Genomic DNA, 27322 nt, shown 5'->3' on the forward strand with positions numbered 1-27322 from the left:
CATCCTTGTTCATACTTCTCCAAGAAATTCTCAGCGGCAGAATGTAATTACTCCATCGGGGATAAGGAGCTTCTCGCTATCAAGATGGCACTAGAAGAGTGGCGACAGTGGTTGGAAGGAACACAACACCGCATAACCATCTTTACTGACCATAAAAATTTAACATATCTTCACCAGGCTCAACGTCTGAACCCTCGTCAGGCCCGTTGGGCCCTCTTTTTCACTCGTTTTGACTTCAAATTACGGTACCGTCCTGCCGACAAGAACATTAAGGCTGACGCCTTATCTCGATCATTCTCCACAGAGGATACTGAGGATCCTGTACAACATATCATTGATCCGGCTCGTATCATTCCGTCTGCTACCTTTACGGTACCACCAGGGAAGACGGTGGTGCCTAAACGGCTTTGTAATAAAGTTTTGGCGTGGGGCCATGATTCCAGGCTGGCGGGACATCCCGGACGAATGCGAACGCAGGCTCTCTTACAACAGTACTATTGGTGGCCTGAGATGCACAAAGATATACGAGCCTACATAGATTCATGTCCAGTCTGCGCGCAACATAAAGTCCTCACCGGGAAAACTTGGGGTCTGCTACAACCATTACCCATTCCCACTAGACCATGGACACATATCTCCACAGACTTTATAGTGGAACTTCCTCCATCTGATGGCAACACTGTAATATGGGTAGTAATAGATCGCTTTTCTAAAATGGCTCATTTCATTCCACTCCCCTCCCTCCCGTCTGCTCCACGACTGGCTCAATTGTTCATACTTCACATTTTTCGCCTTCATGGACTGCCTCAACACATCACCTCTGACCGGGGTCCTCCGTTCACGGCTCGATACTGGCTCAACCTCTGCAAGAAATTCAGGATTTCGCTGGACTTTACTACGGCGTTCCATCCTCAGGCTAATGGTCAGGCGGAACGTACAAATTGCACACTGAAACAGTTTCTACTAGGGATGTGAATCGTTTTTTGACGATTTAAAATATCGTCCGATATATTTTAAATCGTCAAAAATCGTTAGAGCCGTGATACAATAACAATTCCCCCGATTTATCATCAAAAAATCGTAAATCGGGGGAAGGGGGAGGGCGGGAAAACCGGCACACTAAAACAACTCTAAAACCCACCCTGACCCTTTAAAATAAATCCCCCACCCTCCCGAACCCCCCCAAAATGCCTTAAATTACCTGGGGTCCAGAGGAAGGGTCCTGGTGTGATCTTTTACTCTCGGACCTCCGCTGCTTGTAGAAATGGCGCCGGCGCTACCTTTGGTTTTTCCGTACGGAAAAACGATTCGCGGCAGGAGATCACTCCCGGACCCCCGCTGGACCCCCAGGGACTTTTGGCCAGCTTGGGGGGGCCTCCTGACCCACAAGACTTGCCAAAAGTCCAGCGGGGGTCCGGAACGACCTCCTGCAGTCGAATCGTGTTGTCTACGGCCGGCGCCATTTTGTGCAAAATGGCGGCTCAAAATGGCGCCGGCCGTAGACAACACGATTCGACTGCAGGAGGTCGTTCCGGACCCCCGCTGGACTTTTGGCAAGTCTTGTGGGGGTCAGGAGGCCCCCCCAAGCTGGCCAAAAGTCCCTGGGGGTCCAGCGGGGGTCCGGAAGCGATCTCCTGCCGCGAATCGTTTTTCTGTACGGAAAAACAATTCGCATGCAGGAAGTCGTTCCCGGACCCCCGCTGGACTTTTGGCAAGTCTTGTGGGGGTCAGGAGGCCCCCCCAAGCTGGCCAAAAGTCCCTGGGGGTCCAGCGGGGGTCCGGGAGCGATCTCCTACACTCCTGACCTCGGGGGACAAAAACCAAAATGGCGCCGGCGCTACCTTTGACCTGTCATATGACAAGGCAAAGGTAGCGCCGGCGCCATTTCTACAAGCACCGGAGGTCCAAGAGTAAAAGATCACACCGGGACCCTTCCTCTGGACCCCAGGTAATTTAAGGCATTTTGGGGGGGGTTCGGGAGGGTGGGGGATTTATTTTAAAGGGTAGGGGTGGGTTTTAGGGATGTTTTAGTGTGCCGGTTTTCGATTTTCACGATATTTAAAAAACCCAAACGGCGACGATCCGATTCCCTCCCCCTCCCAGCCGAAATCGATCGTTAAGATGATCGATCACACGATTCACATCTCTAGTTTCTACGTCTTTATGTCAACTCTCGACAAGATGACTGGGCGTCACTTCTTTCCTGGGCTGAGTTTTCACATAATTTGCATGCTGGGACCTCTACGGGGGGGCATCCTCCTTTCAGATTGTCTTCGGGCGTCAGCCCAGGCCTCCCTTGCCTGTACCCTTGCCTGTTCCATCTCCAGCAGCTCAGTTAACAGCTACACAGCTGAAACAGCTTTGGGTCCTTGCTCAAAAGATGCTACAAAAAGCAGCTCTCTCCGCTAAGAAATTTGCTGATCTACATCGACGACAGGCTCCTCAGTTTCATCCCAGGGAGAAGGTGTGGCTCAGCACCCGGCATATCCATCTGAGAGTCCCTTCCATGAGACTGGTTCCTCGTTATATTGGACCTTTCCAGGTACTGCGACAGTTGGGTCCAGTGACCCACCAACTTCGGTTACCTGCTACATTGCGAATTCAAACTCATTACATGTGTCTCTTCTGAAGCCATTGGTCCTCAAGTGGCCTAGCCGGAAGCCGCCCGAGGCTGCGCACCATCAAGCAGTGGACGAAACTATTTATCAAGTTCGTGACGTTCTGGATGTCCGGAGACGGGCCATCACTTGGGAGTACCTCCTAGCTTGGGAGGGATTTGGACCTGAGGAGAATTCTTGGGAGCCGGCAAAGAATATATTGGACAAATCTCTGCTCAAGGACTTTCATGCAAAACACCCTGATAAACCCAAACCTTCTAGGGGGAGGCCTAAAGGAGGGCATACTGTTAGCACCGCCGGCCATGGCAAGCCGCGACCGGGGCCGGGTGTCATGGCTGCCGGCTACGGCGGACCGCGACTGAGGCCGGGCCGGCGGGTGCAGAAGAAATAATTACCCGGGACGACTGATGGCATTCGGGGCTCCTGCGGGGCAGGCTGCCCTTCTGCTTCTCCCTGCGGCTGCCGCTGCATTACTGGGCTGGCTGGCTCCTCAGGGTTTGGCTCCGCCCCCATGGCTTCCCCTAGGGCCGCGCGCACGGCTGAAGATTGTTCTTAAAGGAGCCATGACAGGAAGTCATCATGGCTCCTCCTGAGTCTCTTCCCCTGGCTTCTGGTACTTAAGGCAAGGTCTGAGCATTCAGACCTTGCCTTGGTATTGAGGTTCCTGTTTGAGTTTGCTCCAGTGTTCTCTGTTCCTGGTTCTTCGTCCCGCTCTGCTTCCCTGCTCCGTGGATTGATTCTTGGCTCCTGACTTCTGGACTGGTGGACGTGTCTTCTCCTGGCTTTGTCCTGGTACGGCGTTGTACCCTTCTCCTGGCTTGATCCTGGTACGGCTTTGGACCCTTCTCCTGCTTAGACCCTGGACTGGACTCTGACCTCGTCTGTGTATCGAACCTCGGACCGGCTTTGGATTCTTCTACGACTCCGTCCTCAGACTGCTACGACCTGCTGGAGGTACCAGCTGTCTGGAACCCACGACCTGCAGGAGGCGCCTGCATCCAGACCTTTCTACAGTCTTCAGAGGAGTCGACTAAGTCCCAGCGGCCGGACCCCTACAGGCTCCTCCTGGAGGGGTTCCGTGCTTCCAGGGTGAAGCCTTCAGTCAAGTCTCTCCTGTCCAAACAGCCTCGCCTTTCAACGGTAGCTGTTTACCTCGAAACAGGGGTCCACTTTCATAACACCCTCTCCTTCAGGGTATGCATATTTAGATTCTTCAGCCTCTCCTTATAGGTTTTCCAATACAAACCCCAAACCATTTTAGCTGTTCTTCTTGGATCCCCGCCATCCTGTTGCTATCCTTTTGGAGATATGGTCTCCAGAACTTAATACAGTACTCCAGGTGAAGCCTCATCAAAGACCTGTACAAGCGCATTATCCCTTCTTTTTTTTCCTGCTGGTTATTCCTGTCTCTATGCAGCCCAGCATTCCTCTAGTTTAGCCACTGCCTTGTCACATTGCTTTGATGCCTTCAGATCTCCAGACACTTTCACCCCAAGGTCATATTCACCCATAGTTGCTCTCAAAGGTTGTCTACACATTTTTCACATTAATCAGGCCATTGTCTTGCCCACGGTTTTTCCAAAACCTCATGCCTACAAGGACGAGAAAGCTCTTCATTCACTGAACTGTAAGAGGTCAGCAGTTTACTATTTGCAAAGAATCGCATTGACAGGCATCCCAATTGTTCGTTTTCTATGTTCCTAACAGAATGGAGAAAGCAGTTGCGAAACGTGTCATTTCCAAGTGGCTAGTGGACTGTATTGCGCACTGTTATGTGCTAGTTGGTCTCCAAATTACAGAATCTGTCAAGCCAGAAATATGGCTACTTCAATTGCTCATGTAAAAAAGGTTTCTATCGAAGATATCTGCAAAGCAGCGACTTGGATGTCTTTGCATACCTTTTCGTCCCACTACTGTCAGGACAAATTCTCAAGGAATGACAGTAACTTTGGAATAGTAGTTTTGCACAGCCTGTAACCCAGGAGTGCACTCTTCACAGGGAGCCAGGTTGTCATTTAGTAAGTACTCTGTAGTGCAACCCTCAGCTTGGAACTCTCCATATGTCTTGGTTAATTCAATCCTGCTTGTCTGAATGTAATCCGCTTTGAATTGGCTGAAAATGGAATATAAATAAAAAATAAAGGGGAATGCATGTTTGTTTATCATAGACTGGTGTCCTCAATAGACATGAGGATGAATTAACATGGAAACATAGAAATGACGGCAGAAGAAGACCAAACAGCCCATCCAGTCTGCCCAGCAAGTTTTGCACTTTTTTTTTCTCATACTTACTTATCTGTTTCTCTTGGCTCTTAGTAACCTTTTGGTTCTATTTCCCTTCCACCCCCACCATTAATGTAGAGAGCAGTGTTGGAACTGCATCTAAGTGAAATATCTAGCTTAATTAGTTAGGGGTAGTAACCGCCGCAATAAGCAAGCTACACCCATGCTTATTTGTTTACCCAGACTATGTAATTCAGTCCTTGTTGGTTGTTGTCTGTATACAGATCCACTTTTCTTCATTCCCCCTGCCGTTGAAGCAGAGAGTTATGCTGGATATGCATTGAAAGTGAAGTAGCAGACTTTCTCCCCTGCCGTTGAAGCAGAGAGCTATGCTGGATATGCGTGAAGTATCAGACTTTCTCCCCTGCCGTTGAAGCAGAGAGCTATGCTGGATATGTGTGAAGTATCGGTCTTTCTCCCCTGCCGTTGAAGCAGAGAGCTATGCTGGATATGCGTGAAGTATTGGTCTTTCTCCTTTGCCGTTGAAGCAGAGAGCTATGCTGGATAGCCATGCTTAATACCCTCCCCGCCTCCCTGGAGATTCAACTATTTCACTAATCAACTGGGGGGGGGGGGGCCTCATGAGGCAGCATTCCCGCAAGAACTCCCACACATGTTCAGTAGAGTGCTCAGTAGAGCAAAAGGAGCTGGCTGAAGTTAAAGTTGAATTAGATGCAATAAAGAAAGTTTCACCTACTTTACATTATTCAGGAATTAATTCCCCATTACCACAGAAAAAACAAAAGTCAAGGAAAAAGGGGTTTACAGTGGACTCAGGTAGGATAAGACCTGTGCCCCACAGACACTCGTTCTTGTCAGCTGTGCAGCCCACAAGTCTACCCCCCCCCTCCCCCACTCACACAGGGCATTAAGGAACTCAAAAAAAACAACAGGATTACAGTGGGCTCTGGTAGAATTCGACCTGTGATGCGGAGACACACACTGTATCAAATGACACAAGTACAAACTGCGTTCTCTGTATTAAATACTGAAGACGTTCTTGAGAAAGATATTGAAGTGTTAGCTGAAAAGAAAGAAGCAACCCAATGCATACAGAAATTCCATAATACAATCAGTAACCAAAAGAAAAATCTCACTATGCTGGGTGACTGTGTCATCAGAGGCACTAATCTGGGAACTCTCAGCGAGGGAAACACTACAGTTAAAAGCCTCCCAGGATCATCGGCTAGCAGAAATTGTTACGAGCGCAACCTCCGGCAGATGTAGGGACCGAGGGCTTGGGGTCTTCAGATCCCATTATGACCCGCAGGCACGGTGGCCTTCGGGTCCTGTTAGGAGCACGACCTCCGGCAGCTGTTACACTCCGAGGCACGGAAGCGTGGTTGTCTCTAAAGCTGGAGATGTGAGCCCTTGGACCACAGCATGACCCAAGGAGGAGCCCCAAGCCATACCGCGGGAGGTGAGCTGGTGCGAGCATGGGTAATGAAAGTAGGACAAGACTGAAGCAAGGACTAGGGTACAAGATCTGACCCTCAACCAGACCTGCACGCCCCAGGATAACCAACAACGCAATGTTGATTGATGAACAGTCCTCCGACCGTTCCAAGCCCTTTCGGACCTGCCGCTGGGTACGGCAATGGGCGGCAGGCCAGACAGAGGATGAGGGCAGACAGAGTCCTTGGAACACAGAAGACTTTGGACTAGGGCTGAAGCGAAGACACTGTAAACAAGGACTGAGATGAAGACACTGTAGACGAAGGCTGGAGGAAAGACATCATAGATGAGGACTGAAGCAAGACACCACAGACTAGGGCTGAAGTGAGACATTGTAGATAAGGGCTGAAGCAAGATCAAGAGCTGGGGCGAGTCTGCAACGCAGCGCGCCCTACACAGTCCACCCACGGGACTGGTCGCGGACCACGCTGGACTCTAGGCAGTACTCCAGGAGGAATAGTGGAAGCTGATTCCGGAACATGACTAAGCAACTGCAGAGACCTGCACTGGGTCGCGCCCTACACAGCCCCCCGTGGGACTGGTCGCAGACCATGCTGGACTCAGGGCAAGTTCAAACAGAGACTTGACATGGACATCACACAGGTTGCAATATGCTCTGAAGACCGGGACAACTCTGAAGCAGGATTCGATTCTCAAGGATTAAAAACAACGGACTGAAGCAAAAGGTCTTCCAGAGGGTTGCGCTGTGGAGATGAGGATGGCCTTGTACCGTGAGGCGCCCTACACAGTCCACCCGCGGGACTGGTCACGGACCACGATAGCGGTACGCCAGGAAAGTGGACATCGAGGAACCAAGGCATGGAGGCAGAGACGAAGGCAAAGACATAAGGAACATCGGGACAACAGAAGAGCAGGACATCAGGCACAGGGGACACGAAGACATCTAAACAACAGGGACAGAGGACATCAGGAACCTGAAGACATCTAGATGACGGACATCTGGAACATGAAGACGACTGAATACCTGGACGAAGGACATCTGGAACGAGAAGACAACTGAAGACCTGGACGAAAGACATCAGAGACATGGAGATGAAGCCGTCAAGACAGAAGAAGACCACGGAGGACCTGGACTGATGAAGGAGCACAGACAACTATGAGGCGCAATCTGAAGGCGACAGAGACTGAAGAGGAATCCCTTTTATAGGGCTGAAGGAGGAAGTCATCATCCGAAGGAGCCAGCAGCACTTCCTGTGGCTGGCCCTTTAAAGGGAGTGAAGAGGCGCGCGTCGGTGCTTAAAGAAAGGCTGAAGAGAGAGGTAGTACCATGGACAGTGGTGCTCTCCTGCACCTCAGCATGGAGACAGGCAGGCAGGCTTCAGGACGGCCTCCTGCTGTCTGACAAGGACCCTGAAGATGACATCGCGGCTCCCTGCCACGGAGGCCGACCCAGGGCGGCTCCAGGCCGCGAAGAGGAGGTGGACAAGCATGGCCTCCAAGCTGCGGGTCGCGGCGGCTCAGGACCGCAGCAAGATGGCGCTGGCAGCGGCCCTGCCATGTGGGACCCGGCATGGGCGTCGGCAGAGGCGGCTGCTCCGCGGGCAGGAATCGTAACAGAAATGCTATTCAAACAGTCAGTGACAGTAGGATATTAGAATGTCACCCCCCAAATACAAATGCATTAAAAAAAAAAGTCAAAGTGGATAACAAAAGTCAGCTAAATAAGTCACACAGAGAGTTCAAGAAAAATATTAACCTGTACCAGAACAGCTGATAAGCTATGTGTACAAATGCTCTTAGTTTGGGCAATAAAATCCCAGACCTGCAAGCCCTAATGGTGGAGATGGACTTGGACATTGTTGCTGTCACGGAGACGTGGTTCACGGATTCACATGATTGAGATACTACCATACCGGGTTATAACTTATTAAGAAAGGACAGAGAGGACAGAAAAGGGGAAGGAGTGGCTCTTTATGTCAAAAACATTATCCAAGCATCCGAGCTGCAGGGAAGATGGGGCAAAGAAGAAGCTTTATGGGCCGTCCTAAAAAAAACATGATGGAACATCCGTTTTTATTGGCGTGGTTTACAGGCCTACAAATTAAAAGAAAGTACTAAACAGAGATCTGATTGAAGACATCCAAAAGATGAGTAAGAAGGGAGAAGTGGTAATTGGAGATTTTAATCTACCAGATGTAAACTGGAGAATCCCTTCTGCGGAATCTAACAATAGTAGAGAGATAGTGGATGCCCTGCAAGTGGCACTGTTCAAACAATGGTAATGGAGCCTACGAGGGAGGGAGCTATACTCTATTTAGTGCTCACTAATGGAGATGATGTCTCTAATGTCCGGGTGGGTGCCCACCTCAGCACCAGTGATCATCAAACGGTATGGTTTCATATCACTAATACGATACGGAGTAGTCACACGAAGACCAGGGTTTTGTGTTTCAAAAACACGGACTTTGTTGAAATGAGGAAGTACCTGGAGGAAGAACTAGAAGGATAAGAGAAAACAAGAGATGTGGAACAGTGGGCCAAACTAAGAGGAGCAATTACTGAAGCGGCTAATATATATGTTAGAAAAGTAAAGAAAAGCAAGACGAGAACAAAACCTATCTAGTTCACAAAGGAGGTGGCTGATAAAATAAAAGTTAAAAGAACAGCGTTTAAGAAATATAAAAGATCCAAAGGGAGGATCACAAGGAAGAATATCTAGTAAAACTGAGGGAGACGAAGAAAGTAATCAAGAAAGTGAAAAGTCAAGCAGAAGAAAGGATTGCCAAAGAGGTAAAGCGAGGTGACTAAACATTTTTCAGATACATCAGTGAAAGGAGAAAAGTCCAAAGTGGAATAGTGAAATTGAAAAGTGAAAAGGATCAATGGGTGGAGACAGATGAAGAAATGGCAGAAATATTAAACGAATACTTCAGTTCGGTGTTCACTAAAGAAGACCCCAGAGAAGGACCGACGCTAGTTAACAAGAAACTGGAGGGGAGAGGAATGGATGAAACTCCGTTTATGGAAGAGAATGTATGGGAAGAACTAGGAAAACTGAAAGTGGACAAAGCCATGGGGCCTGATGAGGTTCATCCCAGGATACTGAAAGAGCTCAGAAATGTGCTGGTGGCTCCGCTGAGTGACCTGTTCAATAGATCCCTGGAAATGGGAGTGATGCCGAGTGATTGGAGAAGAGCAGAAGTGATCCCTCTTCACAAGAGTGGGAGCAGAGAGGGGGCTGGAAACTACAGGCCGGTTAGCCTCACTGGGAAAAGTATTGGAGTCGCTGCTGAAGGAAAGAATAGTGAACTATCTGCAAGCAGCAGGATTGCTGGACCAGAGGCAGCATGGTTTCTAGGGATGTGCAGCCAAAAGGTTTTCGTTGCATTCGTGATACGTATTCATGGGGGGTCAATTCCGTTTCATGCGGAAGTATGGAGAATTCCATAAGTTGTCAATCTGTCAATACATTACTACGGCGAGTTAAAATTCCTGTCCAGCTAAAATTAAAATTACTACAACCCCCCACCCTCCTGTCCCCCCCAAGACTTACCAAAACTCCCTGGTGGTCCAGCGGCGAGTCCAGAAGCCATCCCTGCATTCTCACACCCACGTTTGCCGGTTTCATCATGACGCCGATAGCCTGTGTCACAGGGGCTACCGGTGCCATTGGTCAGTCCCTGTCACATGGTCACCGGCGCCATCTTGTGCTCCTACCATGTGACAGGGGCTGACCAATGGCACCGGTAGCCCCTGTGACATAGTATGGGCAAAGGCTATCGGCGCCATTTTGAGTCCTGGCATCGGACGGCAGGTCGCTCCGGGACCCCCGTTGGACCCACAGGGACTTTTGGCCAGCTTGGGGGGGGCCTCCTGACCCCCACAAGACTTGCCAAAAGTCCAGCGGGGGTCCGGGAGCTACCTCCTGCACGCCGGCCATCAGATGCCAATACTCAAAATGGCGCCGATCGCCTTTGCCCTCACTATGTCACACATAGTGAGGGCAAAGGCGATCTGCGCCATTTTGAGACTCAAAATCGCCGTCCAATGCCAATACTCAGTCTTGTGGGGGTCAGGAGGCCCCCCCCAAGCTGGCCAAAGTCCCTGTGGGTCCAACGGGGGTCCCGGAGTGACCTGCCGTCCGATGCCAGGACTCAAAATGGCCGCCGATAGCCATTGCCATACTATATGTCAGGGGCTACCGGTGCCATTGGTCAGCCCCTGTCACATGGTAGGAGCACAAGATGGCGCCAGTGACCATGTGACAGGGACTGACCAATGGCACCGGTAGCCCCTATGACACAGGCTATCGGCGTCATGATGAAACCGGCAAACATGTGTGTGAGAATGCCAGGGATGGCTTCTGACTCGCCGCTGGACCACCGGGAGTTTTGGTAAGTCTTGGGGGGGTCAGGGAGGGTGGGGGGGGGTTTAAATTTTTATTTAGGATGGCCGAATAAAACAGAATCTGTTTAATACGTGGGGAGTCATGATGCGTTTCGCCTCCCCACGTATTTAACAGATAGGAAAAAATAAGTTGTGGATTACAAATACGTGGAAAACGGATGCACACCTCTAATGGTTTCACCAAGGGAAGGTCCTGTCAGAAGAATCTGATAGACTTTTTTGATTGGGTGGACTAAGAATTGGATCGAGGAAGAGCACTTGATGTCATCTACTTGGATTTTAGCAAAGCTTTTGATACGGTCCCACACAGGAGGCTAGTGAATAAAACGAGAAGTTTGGGAGGGAGTGCCAAGGTGGTGGCCTGGATAGCAAATTGGTCGAAGGACAGAAGACAATGTGTGATGATAAATGGAACTTACTCTGAAGAGAGAGCGCCGATGAGTGGAGTGCCGCAAAGGTCGGTGTTGGGACCAGTCCTTTTCAATATCTTCGTGAGCGACATCGCAGACGGGATAGAAGGTAAGGTTTGTCTATTTGCGGATGATCTGCAACAGAGTGGACACACCGGAAGGAGTGGAGAGAATGAGATGAGACTTAAGGAAGCTGGAAGACTGGTCAAAGATATGGCAGCTGAGATTCAATGCCAAAATGTGCAGAGTGTGGAAATCCAAAAGAAATGTTTTCGATGGGGTGATGAAGGGCTGATGTGCACGGAGCAGGAGAGAGACCTTGGGGTGATAGTGTCTAACGATCTGAAGTCGGCGAAACAATGTGACAAGGCGATAGCTAAAGCCAGAAGAATGCTGGGCTGCACAGAGAGAGGAATATCGAGCAAGAAAAGCGAAGTGATTATCCCCTTGTACAGATCCTTGGTGAGGCCTCACCTGGAGTACTGTGCTTAGTTCTGGAGACCATATCTCTGAAGGGACAGAGACAGGATGGAGGCAGCCCAGAGAAAGGCGACCAAAAAGGTGTATGGTCTTCATCGAATGCCTTATGAGGAGAGATTGAAGAATCTAAATATGTATACCCTGGAGGAAAGGAGGAGCAGGGGTAATATGATACAGACTTCAGATACTTGAAAGGTTTTAATGATCCAAAGACAACGACAAACCTTTTCCATTACAAAAAAATCAGCAGAACCAGAGGTCATGATTTAAAACTCTAGGGAGGAAAACTCAGAACCAATGTCAGGAAGTATTTCTTCACGGAGAGAGTGGTAGATGCCTGGAATGCCCTTCCGGAGGAAGTGGTAAAGACTAAAGCTGTGAAGGATTTCAAAGGGGCGTGGGATAAACACTGTGGATCCATAAAGTCTGGAGGATGTGAATGAAGAGAAGAGGCATGGGGGTGGCTTGCGGGAATGATGGCTACTACCTGGTGATTAATACCCTTATTCAATAAACATACACATGGTTAATGCGACTCCAACATTGCTCTATGCTTCAACGGCAAGAGGAAATGTGGGACAAAGGATTTGGATTCACAAATAGCTTGCTTGTTGCAGCGGTTACTACCCTGAACCAATTAAGCCTGATACTTCACTTTGAATACATATACAGCGCAGCTCACTGCTTCAATGGCAGGAGGGGGTGACAAAAAGAGGATTTATATTAAGACAACCAACAAGGACTAAATTGCACAGGCTGGGTAAACAAATAAGCGTGGGAGTAGCTTGCTTATTGCGGCGGTTACTACCCCTAACCAATTAGGCTTGATACTTCACTTTTTTTTTTTAATTTGTTTTTATTGAAGAATGAACATATATTCAACGACAATCATCATAAAGCATAACATATAATGTTCAAGTCAGGCTAAAGCCCCGGATCCTTCCCCCCTCCCTCCTCCCCTCGGAACAACAGAATCTTACAAAACATTCCAAATATAATTGCAAGTACAGTTAAGTAAAGGCTTGTCTACAGCATAGCAATATCAATATCAATAAATCATATGGTGAGTCTCCCTACGAACCAGATACTTCACTTTTATGCAGCTCCAGCACTGCTCTCTACATCAATAGCAGGGGTGGAAGGAAAATTAGAACCAAAAAGTTATCAATAAGGGCCCTGACCTCAGCAGTCAGAGTAACAGATAAGTATGAGAAAAATAACTGGGAAAGCTTGCTGGGCAGACTGGATGGGCCGTTTGTCGTCTTCTTCCATCACTTCTATGTTTGTATGTAAGTTGTATGGATTTCAGAGAGCATGGTTCGTTCAGCGCTGAATGATGACACCTTGTGTGTCATGGCTAATTCATCCTGCTTTCTACGGAGAACCTTGTTTATGGCATGCAAACTTGCTTTAATTGTTCTGTGAAACTGGTTACAGATGCACTGTGTATTTTTTTACCACCTTCTTGATTATTAGTTAAAAATAATTGTTATAATGCTGAAGAATGCTGAACTTAATGAACCACTGATCTTCTTTCAACATAATCAACTTTAGCTCAGATATGTTTCGGGTAAAAAAAAGTGCAAAAAAACCTTGCAAGTCTATTTTTCTTGCGCAATTTTGAAATTGAGTATATTTTCCTATAGGATTTAATTTCCTACTTCTTCAGAAAAGAGGGAGAAATTAAGCAAGCAGAAACGTATGGAAAAATGGCTGCAGAGCTCTTGCCCAAAAGTGTTAAAGAATTGTGCAAAAATTCTATATCGCTTTTTGCACAAGCTTTGCTTGCATAATTTTTATTGTGGATTTTCTTTCTCTTTATTAAGTTGCAGGGAATTTAAATTCTTGGGCAAAAGATGGATTACTTCAGAATTATGCAAGCAAGCTGATTTGCAGGCTTTTTTACTTTTCTTGGCCTACTTTTTCCTAAAACTTAAACTTAACTCTGTGGATACAAATCTAAAACCTTGGATCAAAGGTTTCTCACAGGACAAGCAGGATGGTAGTCCTCACATATGGGTGACATCACAGGATGGAGCCCTGTTACGGAAAACTTTTCTGTCAAAGTTTCTATAAAGCTTTGACTGATACTGGCACACTTGAATGCACTGAGTATGCTCAGCCTGCAATTATCCCTGTGACCACAGGTGTCTCCCCTCAGTCTTCTTTTTTCCGCTCTGCAGTAAGTTTAGCGGTTAGGAGCTCTGTGAGAAATTCTAACACTTTTTCAGCACAGAAACGCTTAAACTTTTACTTCACAAACACTTTTTCCCTGCATGGGTCTCCCTTCGCGTACATTTATTCGATGCTGGGTGAGTACTATTCCCTGTTTTTCGGTCTGTTCTTGTCACCTCCCTGGCCTGCCAACCAACTGTGGCCTTCCCTATCCCTATGTTTTCATAGTTAGCCACACATAGCCTGCAAGTGTCCTTCTGTGACCCTCTGCCTGGTTATTAGCGCTAGTGGGACAGGGACTTCCATGGTTTCCATTGCCGCCAGGGTTTCTGTCGAATCCATGTCTCCTTCGATTTCCTCGGTACCTTCGTGCAGTCGATGCCCCCGTCGGTACCTCCTTCCAGGCTGTCCTGAATTCTTCAATACCATTGGTACCCCTCCCCCCGCGGTACATCGATGCCATCGATCCCCGCATCAATTCTATCAGTTCCATCAATGTTTTTCATCCATGGCGCTGATTTTTCCTTGGATTCTATCGATGCCATCATTGCCCGGATGGATGCCATCGATGCACACCTTGGTGCCATCGTTGCCCAGGGCAATTCCATCGATGCCAGGGTCGTTTCCATTGTTGCCATCATCTTATTTTATCGATGCCATCGATGCCTAGGACAGTTCCATCGATGCCCAAGTCGGTTCCATCAATGCCCATGTCGATGCCTTTGATGCCCAAATCAATCCCATCGATGCCCGTAGCCATGCCACCGAGCCATTGGCACCTGCCTCCATCCATCGATGCCGTCGACGCCCACGTCATTTCCGTCGGTGTCTTCGTCGTTCCTATCGATGCGGTCATTGACTCCGTCGATGCCGGTATCTTTTTTTCCGATGCCATCGATGTCTATTCTATTCTTCAATGCCACATCGTTTCCATCGATACCTGCGCCAATGCCGTCAGTGCCTCCGTCACTGTTATCATTGCTCTGCCCAAGTCATCGACGTTTTTTCACATATATATTTTTGACAATACCCTCGAGGCCGCTTATGCCGTCATCGATACCATCAATACCGACATAGCACCTCCACGTAATGCCCTTGCCTAAACAAAGTACTCCATGCTTTGGGTTCTTACTAAAGCCCTGTATCAGCCTATGACACTACATAGTGCCAGGAGCAGTGCAGGCATGCTGACAGTTCATCATCATTTGCCATCCAAGACAGCGAGTGGCACTCATTGTCACCGGCACAGTGACCGTCCACCACCGACGCCATCTAGCACATCGGTGCTATCCTTCTCGGTGCTGGAGAATGCCCGGGCCGAGCAACATCACCACTGTCACCGCCACTGTTGCACACAGTGCTGGCAGTCCTTGGTGCTCCAGAATCACCGGACCGAGTTCTGAAGAATTCTGCACTGGCGTCACGACACATTGAGCCGCTGCAAAGAGGGCCGGGTTCATGAGTCATAATGGCTCCCCTGTACCTGAGGCATTCCCCACTGACACCGGTGCGGGGTTCTGAACCTCCACAAATTACTGTGGTGGTGCCAGACACGCTCAGCCTGTCGTCTCTATACCTGCTCTACCATACCAGGTTTCAGAGTTGAGACGGACGTCTACGTCCTACAGGCTACCCCTCGATGACTCCTGAAATCCACGGAGCCATCAATCTTCACCGGTTTGTCCTTTGGCAAACCACATCGGATAGTAAGTACTCTATTTATTTGTTTTATTTTCGGTGCTTTTATATACCGAGGTTTAGCAGTTAGCCTTCACCCCGGTTTACAGTAGAACAACTTATTACATCGAAACCAGGACATGGAACAATGAGAGGTAGAGAATACATCGAACTGGTAACAGAGAAAACATAGAACAAAACTTAAATGCTTGAACAGGGTTGCGTCGTGTTTAACTTAAACTTTGCATTGCATGAAAGCACAGGGAAATGGGTTCCTAGAGAACAAAAGTACAAGGTACAAAGTACAAAACTCTAGTGTAGCTTATTGAGTTCATCTGGGAAGGGAAGTTCTAGTGGAGGGGTTATAATATTTAGCCCACGCTGTCTCTGAAAGTTTGGCTAAATAACCAGGTTTTCAGTTCTTTTTTGAAGGATTTGCAGTCTGATATCGATCTAAGGTATTGGGGTAAGGTGTTCCATAAGAATGGGCCAGGAATTGAGAAGGCTCTGTTTCTTGTACTCGTGAGTTTCGCTGTTGGGAGTGATGGTATGTCGAGAAATAGTTTGCTTGCCGATCTGGTGTGGCGTTGAGGTCTTTGTTGGTGTATCATGTTGCTGAGTGTGTTGTTCTCCGTTTTGTATAAGGCGTTGTGCACTATAGTTAGGGTCTTGAATTCGATCCGTTGCTTGATTGGGAGCCAGTGAAGACTTTTTAGCACAGGGATGATGTGTTCCGACTTTTTTTTTGCCTGTTAGGATTCTGGCTGCGGCATTTTGTAGCAGCTGGAGTGGTTTTAGTGTAGATTTGGGAAGACCTAATAAAATCGAGTTGCAGTAGTCGGTGCTGTTGAAAATTAGTGATTGAAGGACAGTGCGGAATTTCTGATGGTGGAGAAGTGGCTTGAGATTTTTCAGGACGTGCAGTTTATAGAATCCTTCTTTGGTTTTGGTAGCGATGGTCTTTTTTAGGTTGAGATCTTTGTCGATCCAGATGCCGAGGTTCTTTGTATCATTTTTTATCGGGATGTTAATGTTGTCAATTGTTAGGGAGAGTGTGTTGACGGTAAGATCGGTAAGATTTCTTCCTATGAGGATGCATTCCGTTTTAGACATGTTTAGGCATAGTTTCAGATTGTTTAGCGTGTTACTAATTGAGGTTAGGTGGTTTGCTGCAGTGGCGAGAGCTTCTTCTAGTGTGTTGGAGATTGGGATGATGAACTGGATGTCATCGGCGTATATATAGTAAGAAATTCCGAGGCTTGAGATGAGGTGGCATAGAGGGAGAAGATATATGTTGAAGAGGGTTGCAGATAGGGCTTCAGCGACATTCCCATTGAGATCTGTTCTCTAAATCGGGCCACATGGTTCGAAAGGTTCTGGGTCGTCTTGTCTTCCAAGAACCGTATTAGTGTCTCATATCGTTATTGCCAGCTATGTCAGACACAATACCAAGAGAACCTCTCTACCAATCATTTGGGATTGCATCAGGACATCCTCCCGTTGTCAGCAACGGGACTCTGTACTGATGAATATTCTGCCTTCTGGTTCCTAATTAAGGACTGAAGTTCCAGATGCATTCGCTGATCTGCTAAACACAAGATCTAGCAAACACTGCCTCAATTGCAAGTCCACCTCGAAACCTGGCGACAGGTCTTGATGTTTCCTTGTACAGCACACAGAAATGCGGGTAAGACTTTTACCGCTCATGCTCCCGTGGGAGATTACATGATATCCAGGTTACATCAGCCCTGCCAGTTGGACACCTCCAGGGCTCTCAACTTGCCGGATATCAGAGCAGCCACCCCACTTTGTACCAAAGTTCACGGTACACTCCCCGCAGGGGGGAGGGGGGGTTGGGGAGTTTTAATTTCACTATTCTTTCTTTCAACAGAAAGTAGTTACTCTCCGCCCATCCTGGACTTCAGAAATACCAACTTTTGTTCAGAAGGCACAGGTAAAATGGTATCTCTCATCACCATGCTTCCATACCGCAGTAAGTAGATTACCTCTAATCTTTCTATGTGCTTCATGGTGAGTCAACAATATTACAATCCCAAGTTCTGCCGGTTGCACCAGCTTCGGCAACTGGAATATTTCATTAAATCACTATCGGTGACTGCTGTTTCTTTACGGAGTAAAACATCATTCACGTTTTTCCTTGCATGGACAGCTGTATAACCACAGTCAATCCAAGCAAGGAGCTCTAACTTCTTCATGACTCACTATAAATCTGCTACCTGGGATTGCTGTCACTATCATAAATCCCATATAGAACACTTCTGGATACCACAGTCACAACGAACTTCCTGTCCAGCAACCTCACAGACATTCTAACAAATTCCTATATGTCCCTGCGCGCATATTCCATAACCTCAGCCCCTCAATTCTTTTATTGTCGGGCCATGGGGTTTTTTCACCATGCACTTTCCTCATAGATCCAAAATTGCTATGAGTTAGATTCAGTGAAGTTCAATTATCAGTGGGTCTAAGCTGTTCAACCGCTTTCGTCCCTCATCCATATTGCAGATCTAGAACCAAAACCTAGACTGGTCCTGCTCATGCTCGCATTTACTCAGGGTTGCAAAGTTTCACCTAACATCTTCTCAACCCAATATGCGTCTGTTCTGCTCCATGCATAGTTTCACACGCACTTCCTGGAGCTTGTAGCCATGTGTTTATACTCTTATGCCTTCCAATACTGCCTCTGCAACAAAGCTTTGTGCATGCAGACAGACAGCATAGGGACAATGTGCTTTTCCAACACATAAGCACGCACAACCTCTTAGCTGCTCTGCTAGGAAGCTGTGCAGCTCTACCCTTGTCCCTTGCTCACTCCATGCATCCTCGGACCACTTATCTACGAGACTTACTAAACGCACTAGCAGACCTTCTCCATATAGGTTTCTATCCTTTCGAATGGTCTCGGACTACATGTGTAACAAGAAAAATCTACTAGCGCTGAGGTCAACCGAACTTGCCCTCTGCATCTGAATCGAACCATATGGTGCCCAGATTCTACTCCCTACACATGTCTCCAATGCGTTCCTGTGGACACCTTTGCTGCAACAAAGGCCTTTTATATGTTTCTCTTTCGATGCCTCTCATAGCCAACACTCTTATTTTGCTGCACCGGGACAAGGTTCACTGTTTCTCAGTCCCAAGTCCTGGCCAAGACCAGTATGCTTTCTCATACTTCTCAGTCTATCACACCAGTAACCAATTCGCCTTCTCACAAGTCAATCTCATATCATAGACTCACTGATGTTCTCAGGTACTGGTCGCATCACAAAAACCTTCCACACATAAATCCTACCATTCAAAATGGCATGATTTACCACATGGCGCATACAAAAGGGTATTACCCCCTTTTTTCTACACCACTTGTTTCTTTTACTCCCTCGGATTCTGCTCCCCAGACATCCTCCACATGAGTACACCTCAGTTCCAATTGGTGTACCACTTGGGAGTAGGAATACCCGATTAACGGTCAACCCCTTCTGAGTCAGCTTACCATGGATTATCCACAGATTAAGTCACCTCTATTTTCACTGGTCACGGAATGGAGCCTATATTTAGTGCTTACAAGACTCTTACGTACTCCGTTCGAGCCTTTCCATTTCTCTCACTTAACAGTCTGGCATGGGAAATTCTTTCCCTCATAGACATCACTTCTACCAACAGGGTCAGTGAATTACACACCTTGTTACATACTCATCTGACCCTGCATTCCTTTGTGACCGAGTGGTTTTACGTATTCAACTTCATATCCTTCTTAAGGGAGACATTGCATCTCACCTTACTCAGAATATACTCTGCCCACTTTTTCCAACACCTCTCTCTCACCAGAGCGAGAGGGTTTTTCCACTCCTTGGACTGTAAAAGTGCATTCTATCTAGACCGCACTACACTCCATAGGAATTACACCTAACTCTTTCCTTCTGTGGCAAGAGTCAAGCTGCGAGTTCCATTGCGCAAACAGACCTATTCCTCCTAATTGACGGTCTGTATCTCTTTTTCCTACCAACAAGCAGGCATTTCACTACAACACCGTGTAACCACACTCTGTTGGAACCGTCCCAGCCTCAATAGCTTACTTTCGGCCGGTGCTGCTTGTACATATTTGTAAGGCTGCGACCTGGAGCTCTCTCCATACCTTCGCAGCCCTTCATTGCTTAGATACGGCTAGCCAGCATGCTCCATGATTGGCCAGTCCGTCAACTCATCTTCTTTTCGGTTTAACTACCCAACATCTTCCACCAACCCATTAAGGGTTTCAGGATGCCCTCCTTCCCAAATTCCACCCCTGTCGTTGCGCCTTTTGCGCGTCCTGGGTGCATTTGGTGCACTCTCGGGCATCCTCAGCTCGGTACTCACCCATATGTGAAGACTACCATCCTGCTTGTCCTGTGAGAAAGCAATATTGCTTACCTGTAACAGGTTTTCTCACAGGACAGCAGGATGTTAGACCTCACGAAACCCACCCGCCACCCCGCAGAGTTGGGTCTATATACGATTTACTATTATTTTAGTTTCGCTTGCGCATTTTGCTATAAGACGAGACTGAGGTGAGACACCTGTGGTCACAGGGATAAATGCAGGCTGAGCATGCTCAGTGCACTCAGTGTGCCAGTGTCAGTCAAAGCTTTATAGAAACTTTGACAGAAAAGTTTTCCGTAACAGGGCTCCATCCTGTGATGTCACCCATACGTGAGGACTAACATCCTGCTGTCCTGTGAGAACACCTCTTCCAGGTAAGCAACATTTGCTTTATTGCAACCATAAAACCCTTTGGAGCATAAGCATAGGGAGCCCAACTGATAACTCAACAGTTCACCTAGATCTCTAGCACTTCATCCTGAACCCCCACCAGTTCAAGCAGATCTCTAACCCAAAAACTGCAGACAAAAGATAAATCCAGTTTGAATTATGCATGTCCATTAGCAGGTGTAAAAATGGGCAGACAAGTTCGGTAATGTATGTGCATTTATTGCTTACAAAATTGCAACTTGCACGCATGTTTCTGAACTCTCAACCCAGAATGCTTCTAGACCACCCCTTTTTCCCTCCCAGTAAAATGGACGCGCCATACTAAAGTTCGTACATACTCTCAAGGTTTGGGAAATAGCTTTTATGCATATACATGCTATTTACCTGCATATATGCTATTTTTACATACAAACCCCCTTAGAAAATTTACTCTTTAATCAGGAAGATAAAGACTAGGAGGAATAATCACCTAACATGGAAGCCGAAAAGCGGAATATAAATAAAATAAAAAAATAAAAATTTCCTGGCATGTAGCCAGATGGACTCAGAATGAATGGGGATAGTATCCGCGTGCTAGCAGTTGGAGACGGATCCGACGTCAGCACGGGGTATATATATCCCCACAGGAAGCGTAACAACTTAGTAATTTCCGTCTCCAAAGCAGTTTGGAGTGCCTGCACGCTAGTTGAGCGTGCTTTCCAAGACTACTTTAATTTTTTCTCTTTTCTTATACTTCTAGATTCTACTTTCTGTAACACTTTCGAGCCCCGCACTCCTGCGGTGATACCCAAAGGTCACTCCCCCAGTTGAGCTGCCCGGGGTGATTCCCGTGGTCCCCCCGGAGGTTAAGTCCTCGGTCCGGCCGAATCGCGGCAGGGACACAGCCCCCGGACGAGGTTCGGGTGAGGCTTACGAGGCGCCTCGGTCCCGGCGTGGACGAGGCAGCGGGTGCATATCCTCAAACGCGGTGGTGAAGGTGGTTGCCCACTCTCTCCGCAGCCGGAGACCGCCTGGGTTCCAGCCGAGAAGCGCCGAGGTGCAGGTGAGGCGTACATCTCTTGTTTCGGGTCTCCGAAGGAACAGAGGATCGGCGGCGTGGCACGCCAAGGAGGGCGCCATTTTGTGGGCCTCGTTCAGGTAGGGCGCCGGTAATGGGCGCAGGTTTATTCCTCCTTGTGCGTATATTGCCTTATTGCTGAGAGCATATTGAATGCTATTGTGCGTATATTGCTAACCGCATATTGCTGAACGCCTATTGAATGCTATTGAGCGTATATGGCTACCGCATATTACTGAAAGCCTATTGAAAGCTATTGAGCGTGTATTGCTACCACATATTACTGAAAGCTTATTGACTGCTATTGAGCATATATTGCTGACCGCATATTGCTGAACGCCTATTGAATGCGATTGAGCGTATATTGCTAACCGCATATTACTGAAAACCTATTGAAAGCTATTGAGCGTGTATTGTTACCGCATATTACTGAAAGCCTATTGACTGCTATTGAGCGTATATTGCTGACCGCATATTGCTGAAAGCCTATTGAAAGCTATTGAGCGTGTATTGTTACCGCATATTACTGAAAGCCTATTGACTGTTATTGAGCGTATATTGCTGACCGCATATTGCTGAACGCCTTTTGAATGCTATTGAGAGTATATTGCTAACTGCATACTGCTGAAAGCCTATTGAGAGCCATAGGGCGTGTATCGCTAACGGCATATTGCTGAGTGCATATTGCATACATTTGGGCTGTTTTCTTGGCCGCCTATTGCTGAGACCATATTGCGCATATTGCTGCCGCATATTATTATTATTGGCGCCTGTTGTATTAAGCGCCCATTGCTGCCGCATATTATTCTTATTGTGCGCCTGTTGTATTAAGCGCCCATTGCTGCCGCATATTATTATTATTGTGCGCCTGTTGTAATAAGCATTCAGCGCATATTTTTCAATGGATCAGAACGCAGCAGCGTCTTCAGCGACGGCGCCGCCTGCTTCAGGCATTAAAGCCATTGGCCTCTGCTCTGCATGCCAGCTTAGGGCCACGCGCAGTGAAGAGCCAGACTCCCTATGTGCCCAATGTGAGGAGGCCGTGGGACCCTTAGGCCAGGACCGGTCTCAGCCACAATTTGTTGACAGTTCCCCAGGGGCTACCCCGGATTTAGGGGGCAGTCTCGACCAATCTGGAATCCCAGGGGATCTTGTACCCCGGCGATTAGAGGCTGCTTCAATTTCCTGGGTGGATCTCTTTAAGGGGATTCATGCCTTCGTACAGATGCAAACGGCTTCCCGTCCAGGCCCTGTGGTTCCTGCTGTGCCTGTGGTTCCTGCGGTGGCTGCGACTGCGGCGGCTGCTGCGGCGGCGGCTCCTGTGGATCCCGTTCCTGGACCCTCATGCCCTTATCGCGAGCGGGACCTCCCGCCGCTGGACAGTCCGGATCAGTCAGACCAGGAGGTCTCACCGAACGAGTCCGAACTCCCGGATGAGGGGGACCTTCCCCCAGGGATTGAGCCATATAGAACCATGAGGCGGTTCTTCCCTAAAGAGGATCTCTCCGAACTGGTGTCTCAGTGTCTGGCAGAATTGGATATTACAGGTCCCAGCGCTTCGGTGCCCTCTGCACAGAACCCCCTCTTGGAAGGTCTTCGTCCTACAGCCTGCCATTTTTCATTCTTACAAGCGGCATAACAATTGATAGATTTAGAATGGGCGGCACCAGCGGCTTCTTTCAAAGGGGGGCCGGGCTCTGACGAGCATGTACCCATTGGCACCGGCAATCCAGGACCTGCTGGCGTGCCCTCAGGTGGACGCCTTGAATTAGCGCTGTGATCAAGCACACTACCATTCCAGTTGAAAGGGGGGACGGCCCTCAGGGAGCCTCATGACCGGCGACTGGACGCCATTCTGAAACAGACCTTTGAGGTGGCAGCTCTATCTTTGCGGATCGCAACTTGCTGCACAGTGGTGACACGTGCCTGTTTGTCACAGGTTAGAAACAACGCTCCAGCGGAAGACATGGAGTCAGCTCTTTCGTTCCTCACGGACGCTGCATCTGACCTGGTCCGGACAACAGCCAAGGGGATTTCTTCCTCCGTAGCTGCCAGGAGGCAGCTCTGGATCTGGAAATGGTCAGCTGATGCGCCTTCCAAGACACGCCTCACCAGATTGTCCTTTAAGGGCTGTTTCCTATTTGGCAGTGACCTTGATAAGCTGGCCAGTACATGGGGAGCCTCTCCAGTGCCTAGACTGCCAGAAGATCGGTTCAGAAGGGGCCAGCGCGCCTTTCCAAGGCCCTCCAGGGGCAGGAGTTCACAGCACTTTGTTCCTTACAAGGGTCGCTACCAGGCACCACGTCCTCAGGCCAGGAATCAGTCCTTTCTGACCAAGCAGCGCAAGAGGGGAGCAGGCCCGGACTCGGGTCCCAGCCGCGCCTCACAATGAGAATCCGCCGATTCATCTGGGGGACGGAGCCATAGGGGGCAGGTTAACCCTCTTCTACCCCAGATGGGTCGAGATCACGTCGGACCAGTGGGTCCTCGCCATTATCCGGGAGGGATATTATCTGGACTTTCATCATCTCCCTCCGGACAAATTTGTGGAATCTTCATGTCCCATACACAAGAAGGCAGCATTGGAAGCTACCCTGGCGAGGCTCCTGTCCTTGAAAGCCATCATCCCAGTACCTGCCTGGGAAGTAAATTCTGGACACTATTCCATTTATTTCATGGTACCCAAGAAAGGGGGCACCTTTCGGCCTGTGCTGGACCTCAAGTCAGTCAATCAATACTTACGGGTACCGAGGTTTCGCATGGAGACTCTGCGCTCCGTCAAGGCTGCAGTACAGCCAGGAGAATTCCTCACGGCATTGGACCTGTCAGACGCATACCTGCATATCCCGATCCATCTGGATCATCAGCGCTACCTACGCTTCAAGGTTCTCGGACGCCACTTCCAGTTTCGGGCTCTGCCTTTCGGGTTGGCCACGTCACCACGGACATTCACCAAGGTGGTCGTAGTGGTAGCAGCGGCACTCAGGCGGGAAGGAATTCTGGTCCATCCCTACCTGGACGACTGGCTGATCAGGGCGAAATCTCGAGAGGAGAGCCTTCGGACAACCAACAGAGTAATCGCCCTTCTGGAAAGCTTGGGCTGGGTAATCAACCTCAGCAAGAGCTGCCTACAGCCTTCCCAGTCACTGGAATACCTGGGAGTACAGTTCGACACCCAGGCAGACACAATCAGTCTCACTTCCAAGAGAAAGTTGAAACTTCAGCAGCGTATCCAGTATTTGATGAGAGTCAGTCGGCCCATGGCCTGGGATTATCTGCAGGTTCTTGGTCTCATGGCATCCACCCTGGAAGTGGTACCTTGGGCGAAGGCCCATATGAGACCTCTACAACACTCCCTGCTCTCTCGCTGGAGCCCCCGCCTACGGAACTATTCCACGCACCTTCATCTGCCAACCAGAGTGCGGACTCAGTTGCGGTGGTGGTTGCAGTCCAACCACATGAGCAGGGGGTCGAAGATGTCTTCACCCACGTGGACTTTGCTCACCACAGATGCCAGCCTGAGCGGCTGGGGAGCACACTGCGAGGAACTCACCGCACAAGGGCGGTGGAACAGAGAAGAGTCAGCGTGGAACATCAACCGTCTAGAGGCCCGGGCAGTCCGATTGGCATGCCTTCGATTTGCTCACAGACTGAAGAACAGAGCAGTCAGAGTGATGTCCGACAACGCCACCATGGTAGCATACATCAACCGTCAAGGCGGAACCAGAAGTCGTCAAGTATCTCTGGAGAACGCTTCACTGATGGCTTGGGCAGAGGCGAATCTGCAGGACATATCCGCCGTCCACATTGCCGGGAAGGACAACACCACAGCAGACTTCCTCAGCAGAGAACGTCTAAATCCGGGAGAGTGGCAGCTGTCACCCACAGCCTTCCAGATGATTGTGGATCACTGGGGGATTCCAGACATGGATTTACTGGCGGACATGTCCAATGCTCAAGTACCCAGATACTTCAGCCGCAAGCGCAACCCGTTCTCACACGGAATCGATGCCCTGGTTCAGACATGGCCTCCAGAGACTCTGCTATACGCCTTTCCTCCGTGGCCTCTGCTGGGCGCCATCATTCACAAGATTCAGAAACACCGGGGCCTAGTTCTTCTAGTAGCACCAGATTGGCCAAGAAGACCCTGGTACGCGGACATGAGAAGACTACTGGCAGGGGAGCCCCTTCCCCTGCCTCCTCTCCGGGACCTTCTACGTCAAGGTCCCATCCTCCACGGGGATCCAGCTCAATTCTCTCTTAGCCATTGAGAGGGCTAGACTGAAGAAAAGAGGTTACTTGGAGCCCGTGATAAATACACTCCTCCGAGCTCGCAAGTTTTCCACATCCCTCACCTATGTAAGGATCTGGAGGGTATTTGAAGCATGGTGCGACACTCATGGCACCAATCCACATGCGGCCACGATCCCTATTGTGTTGGATTTCCTGCAGGATGGACTTCAGAAGGGTCTTTCCCTCAGCTCCATCAAAGTTCAGGTGGCTGCGCTGTCTTGCTATGGTCCCAGGAGGGATGGCAAGACCATCGCCAAGCACCCAGATGTTTCTCGCTTCCTGCAAGGAGTCAAGCATATTCGTCCGCCACTGAAGTGGCCTGTGCCTTTGTGGAACCTTAACCTTGTTTTGGATTTCCTCGCGGGATCCACCTTCAGACCCCTTCGGAGTCTCTCTCTCCGGTCTCTCACTTTGAAGATGGTGTTCCTGCTGGCTGTCTGTTCAGCACGCCGCATCTCAGAGCTGCAGGCACTGTCCTGCCGTGATCCCTTTCTGCGAATCACCCCAGAGGCTATCCATCTTCGCACGGTTCCCTCCTTCTTACCTAAAGTGGTTTCACAGTTTCACCTTAATCAGATTATATCCTTGCCTACCACGGCAAGTTTGAAGAAATCTGAAGAAGGGCGTTTATTGCGTCATCTCGACATTGGCAGATTACTGCCCAGATATCTGGAAGTGACACAACAACTACGAAAGACTGACCATCTGTTCGTCCTGCACAGCGGGAAGAAGCAAGGTGACGCGGCCTCGCGGCCCACCATCGCCCGCTGGATTAAAGAAGTTATCAGAGCAGCTTACGTAGAAGCCGGGAAGTCTCCGCCTCTACAAGTCAAGGCTCATTCTACCAGAGCACAAGCGGCATCCTGGGCTGAATCCAGGATGCTGTCGCCTGCAGAAATATGTAAAGCAGCGACATGGTCCTCCCTCCATACCTTCTCCAGATTCTACCGTCTGGATGTCCAGGCCAGGGAGGACTCAGCATTTGCGAGGGCGGTATTACATGGTCCTCAGGCAGCCTCCCGCCCAGGCTGGGAGTAAAGCTTTGTACATCCCATTCGTTCTGAGTCCATCTGGCTACACGCCAGGAAATGTTGAGATTACTACCTGATAATCTCCTTTTCCTTAGTGTAGACAGATGGACTCAGCATCCCGCCCAGCTGCCTGTGTACATGGGTTTCACCGATGCAAGGTAAGCCATGTCATCTATTTCTATGAGACCGTACACTCTACCTGGTGTCGATGCCTTCCGGTTGGGAATGCTGGCGGTCTCCAGCTACTATCAATCGGTCAGGGGAATCCTGTTTTCACTTTTCACTGAGCGTCAGTACACATATCCATAACTGCTTTTGCAAGGAAGATTACTAAGTTGCTACGATTCCTGTGGGGATCTATATACCCCTTGCTGACGTCAGATCCATCTCCAACTGCTAGCACGCGGATACTATCCCCATTCGTTCTGAGTCCATCTGTCTACACTAAGGAAAAGGAGATTATCAGGTAGTAATCTCAACATTAGATTTTCTGTCATGGTTACTAGAGAAGTATATAATATGATACTGTCACATTCGTATGCAATCTAATTAACTTTCTTGTGATGTGTTTTGAAGGACTGGGACAAACCAAAGTACATTATAGATACTTCTGCCAAGAAACCTAAGGATTGGGACAATGAAATGGATGGAGAATGGGAGCCCCCAAACATCAAGAATCCTGAGTATAAAGTATTAGGGAAATTTATT

The 27322-nt window shown here is 48.8% G+C and overlaps 1 protein-coding gene and 1 long non-coding RNA gene across 9 annotated transcripts in view; one reads left to right on the forward strand and one right to left on the reverse strand.

Annotated features, from left to right (window-relative positions):
- The window catches only part of CALR3 (calreticulin 3), a 201719-nt gene that overhangs the window by 94546 nt on the left and 79851 nt on the right, over positions 1 to 27322 (forward strand). For all 6 annotated transcript variants that reach the window (XM_029614222.1, XM_029614223.1, XM_029614220.1 and 3 more), the window contains one exon: positions 27191 to 27304. In XM_029614222.1, the coding sequence (XP_029470082.1) occupies positions 27191 to 27304 (114 nt within the window). The remainder of the gene's footprint in view (positions 1 to 27190; positions 27305 to 27322) is intronic.
- The window catches only part of LOC115097989, a 111389-nt gene that overhangs the window by 45008 nt on the left and 39059 nt on the right, over positions 1 to 27322 (reverse strand). The window lies entirely within an intron of this gene.

The sequence above is a fragment of the Rhinatrema bivittatum genome, chromosome 8, assembly GCF_901001135.1.
Source record: "Rhinatrema bivittatum chromosome 8, aRhiBiv1.1, whole genome shotgun sequence".
NCBI classification, from domain to species: Eukaryota; Metazoa; Chordata; class Amphibia; order Gymnophiona; family Rhinatrematidae; genus Rhinatrema; species Rhinatrema bivittatum.